The 21,490-nt window shown below is 42.7% G+C and overlaps 3 protein-coding genes and 1 long non-coding RNA gene across 4 annotated transcripts; 3 read left to right on the top strand and 1 right to left on the bottom strand.

Annotated features, from left to right (window-relative positions):
* Window positions 1–818: 818 nt before the first annotated feature.
* On the top strand, window positions 819–4,048 carry LOC124667377. Its single transcript, XM_047204669.1, has 4 exons — window positions 819–1,118; window positions 2,196–2,539; window positions 3,203–3,477; window positions 3,575–4,048. Exons 2-4 carry the CDS (start codon window positions 2,210–2,212, stop codon window positions 3,702–3,704), a joined length of 735 nt encoding a protein of 244 aa, XP_047060625.1. The 5' UTR covers window positions 819–1,118; window positions 2,196–2,209; the 3' UTR covers window positions 3,705–4,048.
* A 642-nt stretch (window positions 4,049–4,690) lies between these two features.
* On the top strand, window positions 4,691–8,179 carry LOC124662158 (pectin acetylesterase 5-like). Its single transcript, XM_047200035.1, has 12 exons — window positions 4,691–4,919; window positions 5,008–5,090; window positions 6,191–6,323; window positions 6,469–6,548; window positions 6,625–6,714; window positions 6,871–6,995; window positions 7,068–7,128; window positions 7,261–7,314; window positions 7,415–7,492; window positions 7,581–7,686; window positions 7,799–7,944; window positions 8,075–8,179. Exons 1-12 carry the CDS (start codon window positions 4,691–4,693, stop codon window positions 8,177–8,179), a joined length of 1,290 nt encoding a protein of 429 aa, XP_047055991.1.
* Window positions 8,180–11,837: 3,658 nt separating this feature from the next.
* On the bottom strand, window positions 11,838–14,347 carry LOC124661637. The gene is made up of 3 exons (XR_006990247.1): window positions 13,471–14,347; window positions 12,357–13,386; window positions 11,838–12,276 (listed from the first exon to the last, which is right to left on the bottom strand). It is a non-coding gene; the product is annotated as an uncharacterized LOC124661637 (long non-coding RNA).
* A 1,169-nt stretch (window positions 14,348–15,516) lies between these two features.
* On the top strand, window positions 15,517–19,917 carry LOC124661635 (long chain base biosynthesis protein 1a-like). The gene is made up of 13 exons (XM_047199509.1): window positions 15,517–15,779; window positions 16,546–16,715; window positions 16,790–16,884; window positions 17,001–17,092; window positions 17,605–17,698; window positions 17,779–17,851; window positions 17,939–18,071; window positions 18,250–18,424; window positions 18,587–18,727; window positions 18,843–18,938; window positions 19,037–19,178; window positions 19,298–19,425; window positions 19,513–19,917. The coding sequence occupies exons 2-13, from the start codon at window positions 16,604–16,606 to the stop codon at window positions 19,687–19,689; spliced, it is 1,458 nt and encodes a 485-aa protein (XP_047055465.1). The 5' UTR covers window positions 15,517–15,779; window positions 16,546–16,603; the 3' UTR covers window positions 19,690–19,917.
* The last annotated feature ends 1,573 nt before the right edge of the window (window positions 19,918–21,490 follow it).

The raw sequence follows: 21,490 nt of genomic DNA, 5'->3' as shown, positions 1-21,490 counted from the left end.
TCCATTGCGTCGCATCACGTTGCTTTCCGCCATGACGCCTTGCATGTGGACGTCGTGTCCTGCTGCTAGCCAAGTGAGTGAAGCCCAGCACTGTTAGTGAACGTGTGTACAATTCGTGGACATGTTGGTGGTGGGCGACCCTAGCTTGCGGTCACCTACGCGCGCGGTCGATTTCCGACAATCTCTTACGATATTTGTCACCCCACCGTCTAGTGACGGACGCATGAAAAAATTGGAGGAGGACACATCTTAATTTTTTTCACCACCCAAATTGTGAAAATCGTTGTATTTGGTTGTTGGGGTCAAAGTGGATGTGGTGTTTCATAAATTTCAATCTCACTCTCGGTATCGGAATCAAGGCCACCAACTTTGGTTTCCTCATCATCTACAACTAACAAAAGCCCACCATCTTTGGTTTCTTCATTTCTACACAAAATAGAAATAAAACATATAAGTGACAATGTGACAAATATTCCTCTTCATTTTTAGTTTTCTATAATTTGAGTAAAAAACTTTACGAGCAGCTACATTTTTTCTGAGAAAGTTTATGAGCACCTACACGGGCCTCGATCTTGGCTGGGCCTTACACATAATGGCCCACCAAAGCCCAGCGTCCTGGATATTTCCGAGACGCCGGCCTATATCCGAACCTTGCCTCAGTCGTCGTCTTCGCACGCCTGCGAACAGAACCTTGAACCCATCCAGCCAGATCTCACCGGCCGGCCGCCTCCTCCTCCTCATCGTCGCTGCCCCTCCGGCGGCGGCGGCGGCAGCGGCAGCGGGCCCTCGCGCGGTCGACGATGCAGCCGGCGCTGGGCGCCGCACCCTTCGGCGACGCGCTCGTCCCCTCCGCATCCTGCTCCCACCGCCTCAAGCCTTCTCCCCCTTCCTTCACTTGGCACCCCAATCTTCCCTCCTCCTCCTAAACCCCTTCCCCGACACGCCCTACGCAGCTAGTCTCACCCCTACTACTGCCTAACGTCGTCTTCCCTCCTCGTCCCGGCTCGTCTCTCTGTCAGTGCGGTGGCATTTCTCGACTCCTAGGGTTTTGTTGCGGATTGGATCTGACCTCCTGGCGCCTGGGTTTACTGGTTCGCGACTGATTCCACTGAGTGCAGGTAATGGTCACAGTGGCTTATGTCGGCAGAACCGATTTTGTGCATTCATGGTACTGGTAGGGATCATGTCATGGTAATCATCCACAACGTCCTCGATCACGCGCTTATTTCTATGATTACATAAGGCAGCTTCGTTAGTTGAATGCCTAAGGCGGAACGAGAACTAGAGAGTTCGCAAGGTAGAAGGGGAATGGGGACTTCAATTGCTAATAAGCTCTACACAGAAAGTTGAACCGTCACTGGCGAAAGGTGTCTTAGGATCACCGTAGTCCTCTTTCTGGTAATGTAATAAGTATGCAACGAGAGTCTCCAAGGGCAAGAGTAGAGCAGATGCATTTGACTGATTTGTTTTCTGCTGATATCTCTATAGCATTTGCGTCGCCATTCATGGCATTTGAATTAGGGAAACGTGTTACTTCCTGTCCATCTGAGCGTAATGTAGTTAATTTGTTCAGCAAATGCCGTGGTCAGCGTGTTAGTCTGATCCTTCAGTCCTGTTCTGTTAGTTGTTTGCAAGATGAACCATAACTGGCTAAAGTTGTTTCGGGATTATTGTTGTTTTCTTCCTGGTAATGTAACAGCAGTCTGCAAGAGCATGAGCAGAGTAGGAGTTTTGCGGGTTTGTTACCCTCCGATTCAATATAGCAGTTGCATTGTTGTTTTTGGTATTTGAGTTAGTGGAACGTGTTGCTGGTATCATTCATGTCCATCCTTGACGCGTTGTAGTTACTCTGTTGAAAATTGTTAATTATGCTAAACCAGTCTGGTTACGAATCTAACATTGCTTGACGAACGCAAGTTGGTCAGAAAACTGACCTGTTAATTTGCTAAACAAATTCATCGTAAAAAACTAGTCTGCTGTGAATTTAACCTAGCTTACCAAACGACAAGATGGTCAGAAGTCAAACTTGTCACTTGCACTTATCATCGATTCTTATGACCGCTTGAACATATTCTAAACACACGCGAAAGAGTAAAGAGATATCCTATCACATTTTGGGTGTGAACCATATATTTTATCGATTGATGATATCTAGTTTCTATGCATACCACTAATATCTAACTGCTCTCTTGTAGCGGCAACCGACTTCATGGGTGATTTGGCTTGTGATTCTGAAACAGTACCGATGGAGGGTGGCGGCGTCTCTTTTGTCTGCGAGGATAGCCCGGTTATGTTAGAGGCACTTCCTCCAGCAGGGCAGACTGTATGTTCTTGTGCGAAACCCCATCATAGCCAGGATGGAACTCATGAGCAATGCATGAATGGTGATTCTGTGGAGACTGAAATGGATATCCCAGTTTCTCCCAGCCCAGGAGGAAAGAGAGGTGAAGGAGGTGATGGGAACTCTCAGTCCCATGTAGTCTCAGAGTACGGTGAACCAAAGGAGTCCTCAGCTTATGAGCCTTCGCCGTCCTTTCCGGTGAGTTGAACTTGTTAAATTATGTTGTGTTTCCTTTAGCTATCTCAGCATGCCATTAGCATTCTCTGTGTCATGGAAAGTATTTCTATGAGTGGCAAAGGGGTGCTCTAGGTCTGAGTAATCACTAGTTAAAGGGAAAGTGGGGAGGGCATCAGAAATAGAGATATTCTATGATATTATATCCTGGCGTTGGTTTTCCAGGTGGAAATTGTATAGAAGTTCAGAGACAGTGACGATACATGGTGAATTTAAAGAAGTTTTGGTTGATTTGTTCGATGCGCTCAGTCAATTTATCTTCGGTTCTGATGCCAATTATAAGCATCTAGCAGTGTAGGCTTGTCTTCCTACCTGGTTGAGTGGTATTGGTACATTTAAGCTGGGACTTTATGATAAGATGGTAATGTAATTGTGGCAGCATCTTGACCTGTACTACTATATGCAGTTTTATCCTCTCTTGACTTCAGATTATTGACACCGATTCCCTTTCTATTTAAGTCAAGCGTTGTAGGCTTGTTTTCCTACCTGATGTATTGGTGTTGGTACATTTAAGCTTGGACTTTATGATAAGATGGTAACGTAATTGTTGCAGCATTCGGATTTATGTTCTGATTCTCTCTTGACTTCGAATTATTAACACCTATTCCCTTTTTTGTTTCTGTCTAGCCGACAGTAAGGCTTGTCTCTGCTATGAAAGGAGGTCGTGAGAGAAGCGGCGAAGCATCACCAACTGAAGTCCGGCGCGTGAAGTGGGCCCCAGATGTCTACGATCCCCCTGTCACCTCGGTCGACCACTCAGTGAAGAGCCACCAGCAGCGTCCCAGGTCCAGGAAGAATGAGAAGAACAAGCAGAAATTGAAGAAAAAAAAGAGGAAGTCACGCGGCAAAAATAGTGGTTTGCATGATGCTGCCAGTAATCTGCCTGCCCTCCAGGATCCTGGGTAAGAGCACATACAGTTCTTACTGTTGGTGGAGTCATGGTTTCACCCTTCGCGGATTGTGATAAGCCAAACTTGGACGACATTTTGTTTTTCTCAGGCCGTCATCGCCTGATGACTTTGGAGATTTAGAGCCCGAGGTGGTGGATTCCGATGCCGTGGGCCAAGATTTTGTGCACGGAAGCAATGCCATGCACGAGATGTTAGATGACGCCACTAGCTCTCACTAGGAATCCTACTCTCCAAGGTTGCCGATGCAGGATGAAATGGTGATCTGGAGGAGGGTAGCACGTCTTCATGTGAATATGGGGTGTGTAGATAAATAAATCCAGGCTGAGATGAGATGAGATGCCTCTTCTGCTCCAAGCCCTTTTTCTTTTCTTTTGGATGGTGTCCTGTAGTGTGTGTTTGTGTGCACGGTTGATCAGTCGTGTTGTTGTTTGGTAGCGACCGACTGATCTTGGACTGACTCGTGTTGCCACGTTGAGATTATCCCTATTTTCCGAGGGATGGTGAGATTATTCCTCTGCTTTTGGAGATTGATTCTGAGGTGAGATGCCTGCCCTGTTCTGAATTGTTTGGGTGGTGTCCTGTAATGTGCTTGCTTGTGTGCATGGAAACGCTTTGCTGGTGTTGCCACGTTGAGATTGTCCTTGTTTTCTGAGAGGGATGTGGAGATTAAACCTCTAGTTTTTGGGAGTGATTCTGAGATGAGATACCTGTTCAGTTCTGAACTGTTTGGCTGACTGAAGACCAGTCATCTAGTAATCTTGACTGACCGATGTTGCCATGTTGAGATTGTCCCAGTTATCTTAGACGGTTGATGAGATTATATTGCTCTTTTTTCTGAGAGTGATTCTGGGGTTAATCCTTACTGCGCATCCTGATTGATCCTCATTTTTGTTTTTGTTCAACTGAATCCGTTCTGAATTGATCTATTCGTAGGGGTTTTGGATCCTCATTTTTGTAACATTTACACTCACTACATGACATAACTGGAATGATTGGACTCGTATTCATTAGACCATTTTAAATGGGTCAAGCTTTTTTTAGCTTGAAGTTTTGGCTGGTTTGTTTGTGCATTTGGGTAGGCGCCAAATTGAGGAGTGGATTCCAAGAGACCGTGATCGACACTACAATTTGAAGAAGCCAAACTGGTGCAGCCGGAGCCTCCAATGCTCTAAACGAAACATCAAAAACCTTGCCCTCCACGGCCATGGCGTCAACGGTGACAGCCACCGAGCCGCTCCTCCTCCGCCAGCAGCAGTGCCACCGTCGGCCGGCCAACTGCGGCAGCAGACTCGCCGTCATGGCAGCGACAGCATCACTGCTCTTGCTGCTAACGCCTGCATCCGGCCATCTCCACCTTGGGCTGTTCTCTCCGCCGCCGGCCGAGCCTCCTGTCAACCTTACCATCGTCGCCGGCGCCGCAGAGAAGGGAGCCGGTATGTAGCATACGCCAGGGTTCATCCAACGTGTTACCATTGTTTGTTACTTTTTCTTGATATACTGGCTGACGTCGCTGGATGACAGTGTGCTTGGACGGGACCCCGCCGGGGTACCACCTGCAGAGAGGCTCCGGCGATGGGTCCGGCAGCTGGATCATCCATCTACAGGTACTATCACCACCCATTTCCCACCAGAAATCTCAAAAAATGGCATGGTAGGAAGGTGATGTCCTGTAACAAACATGTAGAGTTTGAAGTTTAAACTCGTACTCCCTCCGTTCCTTTCTATAGTGCCTATAGATTTTTGGCATTTGTTTCACAATATAAGGTTGTAGCTTGGCATTTTTTCAATTACCCCCTCGACATGCATTAAAAAAAATCCATACAAAATAGGAAATAATTAATTGAGATTCCTAATACATGGCCCCAAGGATTGCTTAGATTTAGGAAGCAATATTTTTCTTTCCTTAATTAAACCTGGCTGCACATATATGGAGAGTCAACCAGACAGATTTGTGGGATTTGTTACGGTAAGTTAGGAAGTTATCAATTTCCCTAATTTTAGTCTGATCTCAAATCGTTCAGCCAGGGGGTCTTGTGTAAAAAATACTCTTGCGCTAATTTCCGTGCCAAAAATCTATAGGCACTATAGAAAGGAACGGAGGGAGTATTTATTTGGGGGTAAGTGAAAAAAAAGTTATGCATGAATATTGATGGTATCGGCCATATGCATCGCTTCGATGCAGAGGCTGGGGTATGCCCCATTTCGAAAAAAAAGAATATTGATGGTATAGTATTTTGTCACCTGTTCATTTCTGATTTTGGGTTCCTCACACCTCCTAAATGAAATTTATGTTGACCCTGACATAGTAGAACATCACCTTACCAACATTTTTCATATTTTTTAGAAACCATGAAACATCGTTTTCACTTGGTTTTGATTTTTTTTCTTCTATCGTTACTTGGTTTCCCTTGATATTTTCTGATTCCTCGCCCAAATGTCTTCTCTTTTTACGACAATTTTTCATGTCTCAAAAAATATAGCCAGCAGAGTGAATAATAGTAAGATCTTACAGTGTTCCATACTACGTGGAGTAGTGTATGATTTTGCTAACTGAAAATCTACTCTGAAATGGAGATGCTGCTGGTCCTATATATTTCCGGCTGCGATTAAGCAGACACCTTCTGCATGATGGGGATGTTCAGTAAGCAGTCTCAAGGTAGGGTAATCTGTTGACTTTTGTATATTTTTCATTGAGAGGAATCAGGGGGGAGCCTGGTGCGGCACACTCAAGGATTGTTACGACCGCAGCATGACTGACCTCGGTTCGTCTAGTTTCATGAAACCGGTGATGTTCGCCGGTGCTGGGATCTTTGATGGCGATCAGCTGCAAAATCCTAGTAATCACTGATGCTTCTCTCTCATTGCAACTAGTCCTTATTTGCATGGCCTCCTCATTGTTTGTTTGGATAAAGTATATCAGGCTCTCATACATTTTCTTGTTTAAGTATTTCCTTCAACTAATTTTTATCGGCATGCCATTAGATTTCTACAACTGGAACAAGGTATATGCGCGGTATTGCGATGGGGCATCATTCTCTGGGGATGGCGAAGGCCAATCTGAGGTGATTTTACTAAATTCTGATACAATGCTGCCATCAATCATTGCTTCTGGTGAATGTTTCGTTGGTAATGGTGTAGAATGGAACCACACTCCACTTCAGAGGATTGCGCATCTATGAAGCGATTATTGATGAACTCATGGATAAAGGACTCAACAATGCTACACAGGTCATACTTGATTTTGTCAGTTTGCAGTATAAGTCTACTAGAAGAACCATTAATACATAGATATCATTCTCACAAATTTCAGAAAGGAGCATCTGTTAGCTAGTTGTGAACAAGGGCATGTGAGATGTGAAATGTCCTTTTTTTCACACATTTCAGGCTATCCTTACAGGCTGTTCTGCCGGTGGTCTATCCACACTTCTACATTGCGACGATTTTAGTGCACGTTTTTCGCAGGAGGTTTCAGTTAAATGCCTTGCTGATGCTGGGTTTTTTCTTGACGTGTAAGGATATTGAAGATAGTTGTGATCCACTAGCACTGGACCTGAACTAAAGTAGCACCTTTTTTCTGGCAGGAAGGATATATCTGAAAAAAGGTCCTTTTGGGCTGTTTATGATGGAGTTGTTAGCCTTCAGGTTAGCTTTCTTACCCTCCAAAAACTTTTATAAGTCATTTCTTATCTGATTTCAGAAGGTATTTGATGCCACCATATCTTACGATGGAGTTTTTTTTTTCCATGTCTCTTCTTTTTTTTGGATTTATTTCAGAATGTCCGAGAGGTGTTGCCCAAGGATTGCCTTGCCTACAACGAGCCAACCGAGGTAGTTTCAACTGTACAATTCGAATTGCTCCACACACTTATTTTCTCTCAGCATATTTATCCCATGTAAGTATTGCCTGGTATAATGTTTCTCCTATCAGTGTTTCTTCCCGGCTGAGCTTATCAAGAGCATTCACACACCCACGTTTATTCTGAACTCCGGGTATGATTCGTGGCAGGTAAATTTCAACATTTTCGTCTTCTTGTTTTCACATCCACTTGTCCATGTTAAATCCTTATTATTCTATTGATGATTCTTCTGCATAGATACAAAATGTTCTTGTACCGGATTCATCGGCTCCTGACGAGTCTTGGTCGAGTTGCAAGGATAATATCCAAAACTGCAACTCCACACAAATTGATATTCTTGATGGTTAGCCTAGCCTGTTCATGCATTTCTTTTTCTTTTTTCCTTCTGTCATCGAGTACCGATTCCTTTTGGGTCATCTGAAGTGCTAGACATTCCCCTTGTGCATTGTCGATAGGGTTCAAGAACACGATGGTGGATGCTCTGAAGGTTACCGGAGATAAGGAGGACTGGGGGTTGTTCATCGATTCGTGTTTCACTCACTGCCAGACGCTCTCCGATGTCTCCTGGAATTCAGCAGTCTCCCCGAGGCTTGGAAACAAGGTAGCGAGTTCAAAAATCCACCGCAAAATCATGTTATATGTGTTACCTTTTTTTTGGTTGCCCCCACCATTGATTGGATTGACATATATATTTCTATTTTTTCTAATCACAATTCTGCTTCGTGGAGCAGACCATTTCAGAGGCTGTTGGAGATTGGCACCATGGAAGGAGAGTCAAAGAAATTGACTGTGATTATCCGTGCAACCCAACATGCAACAGTCTATTGCCTCTATGATCCATTGTTATTAAATTGGACTGCGTCAGATATTTACTTATGTTAGGATTCAAGAAAATAATAGGGCAGAACCAGCGATCATCTACAATATCACATTCAGAAATTTTAAGACCCTCCACTTACCTCCTAAGTGATCAAAGGAGAATTCAATCCTAGCCGTCGACTAATCGAGGGTGCATTCAGCTATATAACATACCAAATATATAGCAGATAGTTAAGAGTTTTGTTGACAGATGCACGTTCTCTGTATTTTATGGTCATTGAGGTACAATATACCATGCATACCTCACATCGCATATGTATTACAATATCCACATATTCTTTACCTTCGGACAACGTGACATGGTGTGCAATAGTATTTTCACATACGAAGCTTAGCGTACAAAACAGTTTGGAGTTTTCTTTAGCAATACAGAATGTCTCCACAGGAATTCCCTTACTGTTGAGAACTACAATGAATAAGTTGTGTAGGTTTCATGTGATGAGATGACGTGTAGATCTATTCCAATATTAATGCACTAATATCATAGATTAGTACTATTTCAGCAGAACTAAGCAATATACTTTGCAGTTACATACTTACTCAATTAATTGTTGTGTGACAGTACTTGGCCAAATTGCACGTGGCTATTATGTTGGTTTATAACTTCGTATGTTTTAGAGGTATTATGTTCATCTTGGATACTTGGACTGGTATTTGTATACCTCTTATTTATCTAATGCAAAATAATGGAACTATATCGTATGCTCGTCGGAACAATAAAAAGTAGTGCAGCAAGCATAGTGCAGATTGCCACACTTTGAGTGGCATGCCACACGCACACACCTGGTTTGGTCTGAACTTGAGGCCAAATACCCTAAGATATGGCTTTCCACCGAGTCTAAAAACATGTATATAAACTGCACTACAAGTAAATGTAACTTTGCCAATCACAAGTACACTTCAGAGCTGTGGTACCATATCTAACAGGACATTATGATATATAAACATTATAGCAGAAATACAACCACATTGAATGCTTCAATCTAAGTGTACAATTCATATCTAAGAAATTAAGTTCAAAACTATAGGCAAGTCAAAATTTATGTTGGCTCAATTGCAGAACACACACACTTTTGAGGGGATGAAGTTAACACAAATATAAGAAAACAAAACTCACCGCAACAACATTATGGCACTGACGCAATGCTAGTTCGACACTGAAAAATATGCAGGCAGCGGACCAAATGTTCTTGACTCAGTATTGTCGCCATTCACGCTGGCCTCGGCATTCTCAACAAATTGATACGGTACCTATTGTCTAGAAGATGTTCACTTGGCGCTAGAACTTGAGTATTGTACATACTATATCATTCTTATCTTGCGTTAACTATAGATGAGATTAAAAATGACATTCCTTCTCACTCACTTAAAATATTAAGTGAACCTAATTGGATATGTATAGCTCCTCCCGTCGGCTGTCGTCTACGTGCTAGTGCCGCCAACGAGGCGGTGACGCGGTGGCCACGTGAGGGAGACGAAATCGATTCAGGGCTTGCTTGATTCAAAGGATCCCCGAAGGAATTTTTGTAGGATTCTTACCCCTAGTATTTTTTTTCCTATAGAGGCTATTTCATTTAAAGTGAATGGATTTTCTATACTACAATCCCATAGAATTTCTAGCAAGATGTTAGATCTCTTGGAAAATTTCCCACGTGTCCATGACAACTATGGCATGCACCCAATTTCTATAGAAATTTCCATAGTTTTTCCTGCGGTGCAACCAAACAACTTCTGTAACTAATTCATGTAGGATTTCACATATCATGACATATTATTCCTACGATTTTCCAATTCATGTGCTTTTGAAATCCTTTGAATTAAAAAGGCCCTTAGGGTTCAGAATGTTTCCTTTTTTTTTGGGTGAACCACACCGGTAGGAATAATTGGATTTCCTTGGACCGAGGGGGTTGGGTTGGGGCCGTTTACGCAATTTTTTGTGTGGTAGCGGATTTTCCTCACCATTAGTTCTAAGAATGTAAACGGATCGGATAGGATCGGATATCGCTATTTCCATATCATGTACCTTATTTTTGTAGCGGATTTGGATCTGAGCGGATAATTATCGAATGCGGATTATATCGAATTGCGGATATGCAGCGGATTCGGGACAGACTCGGGTAGGAAGCGGATAATTGAGTAAATATACCCATAAAATTAGAAGTATGTTTTATAGACTATAGCCAAATCTCTACACTTGTTCGTATTATCTTAGTACTACCTGGAGTATTACTACTAAGATATGACAAATTGACAGGAGAAGCATAGATGTTGGATCGCATCGATCATCATGTGGATGAACTAGGAAGGCAATGGCGCGGCGACACGCCGCGCCCGTGGCGTAATAGTGATTCACGAAAGGAAACGTGGTGTGTGATTATTAGGCAGCTGGATAGGGTAAAAATGTAGAGCTATTATATCATTTTCATCAAGTTATCCGGTTGGAATGAAGCGTTCAAAGAAGCAAAGACTGGCTGAAGCTGGCCTAACGGTACGAAGTGTCCACCTTTTTATGCACCAAGACAGACTGACTTTGCAATTATAGAATTCACGGTAGAAAGATATATAGGGAGGGTCGACAATGAACTGCCTTAATAAATTCTTTGTAGCAAGACTGAAATTCGAGCAGAAACAGTACAGTGATGTAATTATGTTCTGATCACTTACGCTATGATTCATTCGCCTGAGTAAATGTAGTGTTTTAGTAAGTTTCATCGGGTGTTGCTTGAAAACCCGAGGTATGCGTATCCTTCTCTACGGACACGACACAGAAGCAAAGCTTCAATCTCAAAAATTGAAGAAAAATTATATAGAGATAGTTTTTCCAAAGGGGTATACAACACCAAACATCTGTGCTCCTAAAAGAGCAAAAGTACGACCACATGTCACAATTGGGAGAGCTATGCTGATAGAATTAATTCTGAAGGGGATATACACATGCACATAGATACGGTTGCTGAGAAGTTACTGGTGGCAATTGATGTTTGCAAGAATGAGCAAGAAACCTCACAAGTCGGTACTACAACTACAGTGGAGCCACCACGTGCATCATAAATCCAACCCACAAGGAACAAAACATGTTCCTCCGACATTCAAAGCATAAGCAAGCCAATATACAGTTTTAAATCTATCTGAAACTGGGCTAGAATAGCAACTTGTGGAAATTCGACAAAGCCATACTTCGGTATACCACCAGCCAAAATCATATTTTCTATAACACATGCAGGGAAGAAATCTCGGAGACAACCAATGATAAGAAAGCAATGGAACTTTCATTCCGACGCCATTCACATATACCTACACCTGCTCGGCCAGGTTGATCCACGCCTTGAGGTCCTGGACATCATCGACCTATGAACGTAGACGTCAAGTTCTTCGAAGACGGGAGGTGTGCACCAGGAACCATTTTCTTCAGACTGTTTAAACGAAGTACTCAGGTTCCCACACTTGAATGTTATAACAGGATCAGATGCAAGAAAGCAGCACGTACAACAGAAATCTAAGTACTTGGGAAAAAATTGCCCTTAGTTCAGTGCACAAATCGGATTCAGATATCCTGAACTGTGTTCTTGCAGATCAACAAAGATAATAGCTACAGAAAAGATTGTTCCTTAAAATTTTGCATATGCTCATAATGAATGTTTGGCTCTTTTTTGAAAAAAAAATGATGAATATTTGGCTAAGATTCTGGTCTATAGCAGACCTTGTTATAACAGAAAGTACAATTAGCACCGCTGAGAAATTCGAGATACATAATGGAACAACAGCCATTCCCAAATAGAAACTTTTTATGAAGGGACAAATAAAAATGTTCACCATTGTAGGCATTCAGACCAAATCAAATGGCAGCTAGCATTCCCTATACTTTAGCTGGTCTCAATATAATTCAGGGAAGGAGAGTAAGAGCAGCATAATTATTATTGTTTTTGCAGGAGAAAAGTAAACCATACTTCAGAACCTCGGCAATAGGAGAAAAGTAAACCATACTTTAGAACCTTGGCAATAGTTGTATCCTCCGGAGAAATTTCCTGGGCTTTCTCAAGTTAATAAGAGCAGCCTGAATGCATTTTCGAGTCAAACTATAGTCAAAGAAAAGGAGAAAATATATTTTCATTAAACCAAGAGATGGTCCATCACCTCGTTGATATGTATCGTTGACATGTATGTGATCCCTAGCTTGACTTTGCTCCAAGGCATAGATATATTATACCGTGAACACTATATACAAAGAAATCATATCCGAACAGCATAGTATAGCAGTGCCATTATCTAGCATGACAAATAATGAAAACGCTTGCAAAAATCTACAGAGCATTATTCAGAAGACAATGGCGTACTGAAATGGGGTGCCGATGCCATACAATTTGCTGTGCTTACTCAACCAATCATGGTTATGTAACCAGGGTGTACACGCATCGCAACAAACTATATAAAGTTAACAAAATATGTATTTCATCATGCTCAGTATCATTTTGGCCCATGCAAATCAGCCACAAAATACTCGGTATATTGTACAACATGACTACACTGATAGCTGAAACTTTTCTGTGTGTGTTCATCTGTCAAGTATATATGAGTCATGAAGCACAGTGATGTACATATGAGGCATTCAGCGCACTCAGCAGGATGGATATTTTTAGGTTTATCGCTAACGGGGCAAATTTATCTCAGATACGGAAGAATCAATATTACTACTTTTTTTACCAGTTGGCATATTAGGATGTATATACATCGGCTGAATCTGAGGAAAAGAAGTCATCATCCACTAAGATTCTAGCTGAACTCCGTCCATTGACATTTATACTGCTATAATTAGTGAGGAGGGGGAATGAAAAATTAACTACCTTGGTTCATATTCATAGACGATCTAACTATTGCAGCAAACTGTTTCAGCAGATGTTATTCCAAAAAAACAAACCTAACCCTAAACCAAGTACCATGAACCTTCCACTAAACACACAAACATCAATTGATTAAATTCATGTGGAAAAACAATTTCTAAAATAAGATTACCTTAGCTGATCCGATATATATATAAACATCTAAGGCACTTATAAGCATCACCATGGAGATGAATTTTTCCCAAGCGCAGTTAAGATTGACACCAATCTTTTTGCATTGTCACCGAAAGAACATTTGCCTCGACACCAATCTTCTTGCAATGTCACTGAAAAGAACATTTGCAGTTAAAGTTGACACCAATCTTCTTTCACTGTCACTGAAAAAACATTCAGAAAATATAAGATCTTACCATCAAAATCGGAGCTTCAGGATAGCACGCGTGATGACTAAATATGATCCATCTACCAGGAACATCAAAGATGAATTGCGCTAGCACAGTGCCATTCTCTGTACAGAAAGAGTACTTATTCAGGTGCCATCTTAACCTGTAGACCAAGGGTGAACAAATGTAGGAACAGTAATACATTGATAAATTTTCTTGTCAGCAGAACTGTAAGATCATTTTAGATACATGGAAATAGTACATTTCACTCAGGTTTTGAAGGAAATAGTGCTCAGTATAATATTACATTAACGGTGACATGTGTTGTTCGCGGAAACTTATCTGCTTCTTAAATTAGCAAATCCAAAAATCAGCTTTCACAGAGACGTTTTAATCAAGAAATCAACACACGATATTTGAATAAGAACATAAAATCGAGGTAATGCATACTCCATGACTGCAAATGGTAAATGCCTGCATTCCTGAGTTGTCCACAATATTGCTTCACTTCATATATGTGTGTACACCATGATGACATAGAAGATGTTAACATATGAGAAGGTGCACTGACGTCAAGAGCAATTATAAAAAATAATAATAAGGTGAACGGCAAGTTAAGCTTTATTGTCACATCCCAAATTCCTTCTATTATTGGCGTTGTCTGCAGCTCTTCTTGTGTGGTAATGCTGATCTCACAAGACTGGGTGTCATCTCAATTTTTGACCACCAAACTAAAAGACCAAAGAGGTAATGGGATATGAGCTTGCTAGAGGCATTACTATCCATAGCACAAAGCCTGATTCAAACACATACACCGCAACTTTTTTTAGAATACCAACACAGCAAGAAAGGAAGAAAACAGAAAGAGCAGACATACGTAAGTTTACCTGCCTTTGGGTTAAGGCATCTCTGATCTGAAAGAAAAGAAGAGCGAGCAGCTCGATTCTCATGGTATTCAGCGGCTTGCAGTCGGGTAGGACTGGACTCTTCCAACTGGCTGTATATGTGACAACGCCACCGCAGTAGTAGTGTCTGCGACTTGCAGGACCTCAAGGGCAGAGAACACGGCGAGGACTGAAGAGGGCGACCGCCAAACCCTTCAAGGAGGTCGGACCAGTCAAGCGGGACGTGAGGCGCCGCTGCCAGTCGACACTGCGGTCTCCATCACCCCAGCCCGCCTCCCTTTTGCTGGTGGACGCCGCGGCGTCCGCCCCGCTTGCGCCCGCCTCCATCCCCGTCGCTGGACGTCGCGGTCTCCACCCCGCCCGCCCCGCCCGCCCCGCCCGCCTCTCTTTCGCTGGTGGACGCCGCGGCGTCCGCCCCGCCTGTGGCCGCCTCCATCCCTGTCGCTGGAGGTCGCGGTCCACATCCCTTCCGTCCCTTCTCCCGTTGCCGGACGGCTCGGCCTCCATTGAATCTTCCAGAAAAGCCCAGATGTGAGGAGAGGATGGGGAGGATCAGCAGCCGTGCCCATGCCTCCCAGCCGCCGGGCCGTGGTGGCCTCCAGCTTCCCCTCCATGTCTCACCCGCGGCGAACCTGCCTATGTACGCCCCGCTCCGGACCGCTTCAAGGATCAGGAACTCCTACGGATGGAGAGCGGAGATGAGGCTCTTGGTGGCGGCACGCGCGTTGGGCGGGGACGGCGCCGTGGGCAGCGAGTGAGGAGCGCGGCGAGGAGGTCGACGCGGCTGGACGCCTGTGACCACAGCTGCGCGGAGTCGGGAGGAGCTGATTGATTGACACGGTGGAGCTTCCTTTTCTTTTTCTAAGGTTCTACTGCGGTGGAGTTTCTGGATTCATCTGTGCCGCTTTCACCGTCCAACTCTGTAATCGAAAAGAACATGCTCACCGGAAGAGATAAGGGAAAGAGTCTGTAACCGGTAACCCCGGTAATCTCTAATGTAAAAAAAAAAAACGTAAGAGAACACAGAGACTGAATTAAAAAGGAGGAAAAAAATTATCTACCCGTCACACCAGGATTGGTGATAAATAACCCATCTACAGTGCTGAAATCAATATGGAATGCCAAAATTGATTAGCTTTTATGTAGGGTATAATATGAATCCACCTCCTAGAAGAGAAGCGCTACGATTGGCTATGAGGCCCAAGTTTCCTCTCGTTTTGTTGACCTGAGTTTCCTCTAAGTTTCTGCGGCGGCGGGAGAGGAGCTCCATCCCAACCAAGACCACCGCCACCGCCTCCTCCCCACGCTGCCAGATCCCGCCGCCGACTCCTCCTCCAAGTTCCCTCGTCCGCCAGATCCCGGCGTCGCCGTCGCCTCCAACGCAACCTCCCTCGGCCGCCGGCAGACGTTGGAAGGCTGGCTTTCACTCCGGTGAGTTCTCTTTCCACCCCTCTAGTCTAGTTGTAGGTTCTTGATTGGCGCCATGATTAGGGTTCTTGATTTCCCGTCAGATCTAGGCCTGCACAATATGTATGCGCCATGGACATGTTCTTTGATCGATTTGTTCCAGTGCTAGGTTAATTAGTTATCAGGTCATCTCGTTTCCACAAGAGAAAATAGTCCAAGTTGCAGAGGTAAGCAGCTTGACTTGTGGCATGTCGTCCAGGTCAAGTGAGAAGCTGATGAGTGATGACTTGGCAGCAAAAAATACTCTTGTCACAGCAAAAGGTTCAGTCGTTAGTTGGAGTAAAGAGCTCAAGACTGAGCAAGCTAGATGCCAGTTAACCCCCCCTCGTCATCAGACAAGACCTGCATTACGAGTATGACACCCTGTGCCAACCACAGTATCAGATGATCAGAAGAAGATGATTGGCAATTTGGCATCGTCTAGGCATGGCATTGTGGCTGGATTTGGCATCGGGGTCTGGGGCAGCAAGGGCTAGGCCTTCGCCAGCTTTATTTTGCTGGACCTCCCCTCGTTGCGGGTGAGATTTGGATTACGGGCGTGCAGAAAGTGGAAAGTTAACAACTTTATTGAGTCGCTCTCAGATTGGATCCAAGTGATTTCTTCATGTAGCTGTTGCATAAGTAGTCTAAGTTAAACAAGGCCTTTCGTGTTTGTCCAATCTTTGGTTCAGATTTGTGTGGATTCTAAGTTTACATTCTGTTTTTGTTTGTGGTCGATCTTGTTTGACAGGTTTGAAAGGCTGAAGTTTTCATCGTGTGTTAGAAAAAGCTCACCATAGAGTTAGGAAATGGACATGGCATTGCCGATTGTCAATGCCACCACGGCGGTGCTTGCTCGTGTCTCAGCTGCATTCAACGCTCCTCTTGCCCGTGCGGTCGTCTTCGGTGTTCATATCGATGGTAAGCCTCTTTTATCCATATGATGACGGTGTTGGTATAGTTTTTTGACATTTTGAGGTGCTGTCATTTTTCAGGTCACTTGGTTGTGGAAGGACTTCTTATTGCAGTCATAGTGTTTCAGCTTTCTAGGAAGAGCTACAAACCTCCAAAGAAGCCACTTAGTGAAAAGGTAGATTGGTTTTCTGTCCACGGACCACTGTCTGTTCATGTTCAAAGTATTGGTATTGGTATTGGTCATCGCATCATGAAACATTTTCGTAAGAGTTTGGAATTTTATCTCCGCAGGAAGTCGATGAGCTATGTGATGAATGGGAACCAGAACCTTTGTGTCCTCCAATCAAAGAGGGGGCCCGAATTGAGGCACCAATCTTGGAAAGGTTTGTGTGATGTCTTAATTTCATAAGATGTAATCCTATCGGTTTGCTAAATTTGTGCTGGTAGTTTTTCCCTTTTCTCTTTTCCTATCGCTGTTTTGTGCCCGTGCACCTATGAATTATAGGAATAGCTTGCAAACTCCTAGCATTCGCATTGCTCTGCTAAGTAATTCTTACCATAGAACATCTATGTTGTCATTCGTCTTGGTTATTGTGTAAGTATCTGCAAAAGAAATAGATAATTGTAAAGAACCTCTTGCAGAAGTTTATGCAAATGATATTATGTTTTAATCAAAGCTCACCATCGGCAGATATCATGCTAGAGATTTTTCTTGTATGTGGATCGATCTATTCTAATTCGATTTGCTGAGATCCATGGAATATGAAATGTATATATTTACAGATGGGCCAGATTATGATTGCAGGATATGTGCAGTTTCTCGACATATGTCATAGGCCCTTTATTTGACGTATGGGGACCACGGCTAACACTGCTAAGTTGATTTCTTATACAGTGCTGCTGGACCACATACAACCATTGATGGGAAGGAAGTTGTAAACTTTGCATCAGCAAACTACCTTGGTTTAATTGGCAATGAGAAAATTACCGTAAGTCGTAACTAAACTTTGAAAGTATTTTTGACAACTAAATTCGTCCAGAATATCTTATAAATGCGAGTGGAATGTAGGATTCTTGTGTTGGTTCGTTGGAGAAATATGGCGTTGGATCCTGTGGTCCACGTGGCTTTTATGGAACAATTGGTTAGTATATTTTCTGTGTATGTTCACAGCCAATTACCTCTACTGTGAGTATGGAGGAGCTTACTTTTGAACGCGGAACACTTGCAGATGTCCACCTTGACTGTGAGGCAAAAATAGCTAACTTCCTGGGAACGCCGGACTCCATTTTGTATTCGTATGGGATATCTACCATATTCAGTGTGATACCTGCCTTTTGTAAGAAAGGAGATATCATAGTGGCGTGAGTAAATCTTCCTTTTAATTTGTTGGGATTAGATATGCAATATAGCATACTGGTTTCAGGCGGACAGACAGTTGTTCTCACGTTTTCAGTTTGCCAGCTTATACCCAGCTAGTAATTTGCATTGTATATCATTTTTGCCAGTTGGGCTGAAGCCATTTTTGTATGTTCATTGCAGTGATGAAGGTGTTCACTGGGCAGTGCAAAATGGTCTCTATCTCTCAAGAAGTACTGTTGTTTATTTCAAGCATAATGATATGGCTTCACTCGCTAGCACTTTGGAAAAACTTACTCGTCGGAACAAACGTACTGAGAATATTAGACGCTACATTGTTGTGGAATCTATCTACCAGGTATGCTTTTGCTTCCTTTTGTGTTTATTTTGTGTTAGATAAGTGTAGGTTTTTTTATTATTTGTGCAGGTTTTCAACTTCAAATAGTTATGCTGATTGTAAACCCATGAAATATTTTAGATATAAACCTTCCGATGAAACCCCCTCTTGTGGTGACTGCAGAATTCTGGTCAAATTGCCCCCTTGGATGAGATAATCAAATTGAAGGAGAAATATCGTTTCCGTGTTATTTTAGAGGAGAGTCATTCGTTTGGTGTGCTTGGCAAGTCTGGACGGGGCCTTGCTGAACAATATGAAGTTCCAGTGAGTATTTGGTGTTTACTCCTAGTGTTAAAAAAGAAAATACTCTGCTGCAAAACTGAAGAGCTGGATCCTGGCCTGGTTCTTTCTATTTCTGAAATTTTCTTACATTGTACAGATTGACAAAATTGATATTATCACTGCTGGAATGGGAAATGCATTAGCTACCGATGGTGGCTTCTGTACAGGAAGCGCCAGAGTTGTTGATCATCAGGTAGATGCAATTCCAGATTGCTGAAACATCAAGATAAACAGAATTTGTGTCTTTAAACATTTTGAGTTTTGAATGATTAAGGAGTTACATTTTTGCAGCGTCTAAGCAGTGCTGGCTATGTTTTCTCTGCCTCTCTGCCACCATATCTTGCCACTGCGGCACTTTCTGCTGTAAACTATTTGGAGGAGAATCCCTCGGTTCTAGCCAACCTAAGGAGCAACGTTGCTCTTCTGCATAAAGGTAGAGATGTTTGACTTGTCATTTAACAACTTGTGGAGCTAGATGTGCAACCCATGATATGTGCCTGCTACCTGTTGTATGGTCACCCACCTTGATGCCTTTTATGTATTTGATTGCAGGACTGTCAGGTACACCAGGGCTTGAAATTTCTAGCCATCTTCTGTCACCTATCGTCTTCCTCAAGCTGAAGAAATCGTCAGGGTCTCTAACCACTGACCTAGATCTTCTCGAAACCATTGCCGATCAGGTATGCTCGAATGGGCTCGGTGATACTTCCAGATGCGAGGTACCTGAATTTTCATGTGCATATACTCACAAATCCTTTCTCCAATAGGCTTTGAAGGAAGATTCGGTTTTCGTCGTGGCATCGAAGAGGTCAACTTTGGACAGGTGCAAGCTTCCGGTTGGAATCCGCCTGTTCGTATCAGCTGGTCACACGGAATCAGACATCTCCAAAGTGTGTTCATCCTTGAAGAGGATTTCCGCGTCGGTCCTTTCAGACCACGTTTGATCCTGGATCCCCTTCAAGAAGAGAGCGACTTTGGTCGGTCTTCGATGCCCTGTGTACTCTACTACTCTAGGCTGTGTGTTTGGTATATGTACATAACAGTTATGTACATTTCTAGATCTGATCAACTCGTGTTGTTGCTGAAAATTTTGTAAAACTTTGTGGCTAGAGATGCCACGCTTTTGCTGTACATTTGACTGATTTACATGTTGTAAACTAGATATTTTTTCAGTGCCCCTCTTTCATGTCTCTATACTCTCTCTCTCTGCACCTTGGTAACGTGAATACACATACATTCGTCATTTATCTCTGCAAAAAACAGCGACATCCACTGTCGGATAAATGCAATGCACAAGATATATAGGCACGAACTTTTCTACTCGGTGAATGTACATTGATCTATCTATATACTATATATTAAGGGTGGAGCAAAATAGAGCTCCTTCAGCGCTCCACATAAGGTACTGTAGAGCTCTATTTTCTTCCAATCACAGCGTGCCATATAGACGCTTGCCTTTTCTTTTCTTTTTTATAATTTTTCTACATAGCGCACTTTACTCCTACGACAGTTATTTTTTAAAATACCTCTTTTCATCATTCGATGGTGATTGCTCGATACAACTTTTGGGCCGTAACTTTTTAATGTAGAGCTCCATTTTCTTCCAATCACAACTTGCCACATAGATGCTTGCCTTTTTTTTGTATATATATAATTTTTTGTGCAATTTTTAGTTACCATTTTCGATCGTTATTTTTTTTAAGTAAGTTACCTTGCGTAGCGCACTTTACTTCTACGACAGTTTTTTTTAATACCTCTTTTTTATCATTCGATGGTGATTTCTCGACACAACTTTTGGGTCGTAATTTTTTACACTAACTTTTCTATGCTCGCAACAACACTTTTTTTAAATTTCTTTTTTTAATCCTTCGATAGTCATTTGTCCACCCAACTTTCCGACCATACCTTGTCGCCGTAATTATACTTCCGTACTTTTTTGATGTTGTGTAATTTTCCGACCATAATTCGTCATCAGTTGGGAATAGTATTTTCCCCTCTTTGCCTGGTAATTCTCTGACACAACTTTCCGACCATCTTTTTTCCGATGGTATTTAACCCTACGTTAATTGTTTGTTGGTGATTAATTTCTGGGCAGCATTTCTCTGGTGGTAATTTCCAATTATTTGACATTAATTTTTGATATAACTTTCCAGCTGTAATTTTCCATGGTAGTTACCCCATGGTATCTCTTCGACGCTCAATACTTCTCTGTCCGTAATTCGTGAGCAGTTATTTCATTTTTTTTGTCCCTTCTACATTGTTTGGCAGTAGTTTTTCCTCACACTTTCATCTGTAACTTCCCCACGGTAACTATCCTTCAGCAAATTTTTGAGGGTGGGTAAATTTTCACCTGTAATTTAATCTTTTTATACTTTTTTACTCTTTTACAATAACTCCATTGTCGGTCGTCTCTTTTATTTGGGAAAAAATACTATTGATGTCTTGCTCTCTTCTGCATTAACTTTAGACAACAATATTATATTACAGATCATGTATCTCCAACATTATTATTAACCGATTAATCAATAACGTTGCCCCATCGCGGGCGGCGCGGCGTGCCCCGCATCTTCCTAGTACATACATTAAGGACGGAACAAATAACGGCCTGTTAGTGATCTGAGTTACTGTAGAGGCCTAATTTTATCCAATCGTTTCCGTGACGCGTATGCCGTTAGCACTGTATACGCGCGAGATTCCATGTGCCCTCTCCACTTCTTTGCCCTTTTCTCCTCTTCTTTTCCTTTT

Source organism: Lolium rigidum, chromosome 6, assembly GCF_022539505.1.
Source record: "Lolium rigidum isolate FL_2022 chromosome 6, APGP_CSIRO_Lrig_0.1, whole genome shotgun sequence".
In the NCBI taxonomy this organism is placed as follows: domain Eukaryota; kingdom Viridiplantae; phylum Streptophyta; class Magnoliopsida; order Poales; family Poaceae; genus Lolium; species Lolium rigidum.
This window is presented reverse-complemented; position numbering and strand designations above follow the sequence as displayed.

What these genes read in the sequence shown, in the direction of transcription:
- LOC124667377 (XM_047204669.1), top strand. Translation starts at nt 2,210, where the DNA reads ATGGGTGATTTGGCTTGTGATTCTGAAACAGTACCGATGGAGGGTGGC. An exon ending in AGCCTTCGCCGTCCTTTCCG is followed by an intron (nt 2,540 to 3,202) that starts GTGAGTTGAACT and finishes GTTTCTGTCTAG; the next exon opens with CCGACAGTAAGGCTTGTCTC. An exon ending in CCTGCCCTCCAGGATCCTGG is followed by an intron (nt 3,478 to 3,574) that starts GTAAGAGCACAT and finishes TGTTTTTCTCAG; the next exon opens with GCCGTCATCGCCTGATGACT.
- LOC124662158 (XM_047200035.1), top strand. Translation starts at nt 4,691, where the DNA reads ATGGCGTCAACGGTGACAGCCACCGAGCCGCTCCTCCTCCGCCAGCAG. An exon ending in CGCCGCAGAGAAGGGAGCCG is followed by an intron (nt 4,920 to 5,007) that starts GTATGTAGCATA and finishes GCTGGATGACAG; the next exon opens with TGTGCTTGGACGGGACCCCG. An exon ending in ATGGAGTTGTTAGCCTTCAG is followed by an intron (nt 7,129 to 7,260) that starts GTTAGCTTTCTT and finishes GATTTATTTCAG; the next exon opens with AATGTCCGAGAGGTGTTGCC.
- LOC124661635 (XM_047199509.1), top strand. Translation starts at nt 16,604, where the DNA reads ATGGACATGGCATTGCCGATTGTCAATGCCACCACGGCGGTGCTTGCT. An exon ending in TTGGCAATGAGAAAATTACC is followed by an intron (nt 17,699 to 17,778) that starts GTAAGTCGTAAC and finishes AGTGGAATGTAG; the next exon opens with GATTCTTGTGTTGGTTCGTT. An exon ending in CTGAACAATATGAAGTTCCA is followed by an intron (nt 18,728 to 18,842) that starts GTGAGTATTTGG and finishes TACATTGTACAG; the next exon opens with ATTGACAAAATTGATATTAT.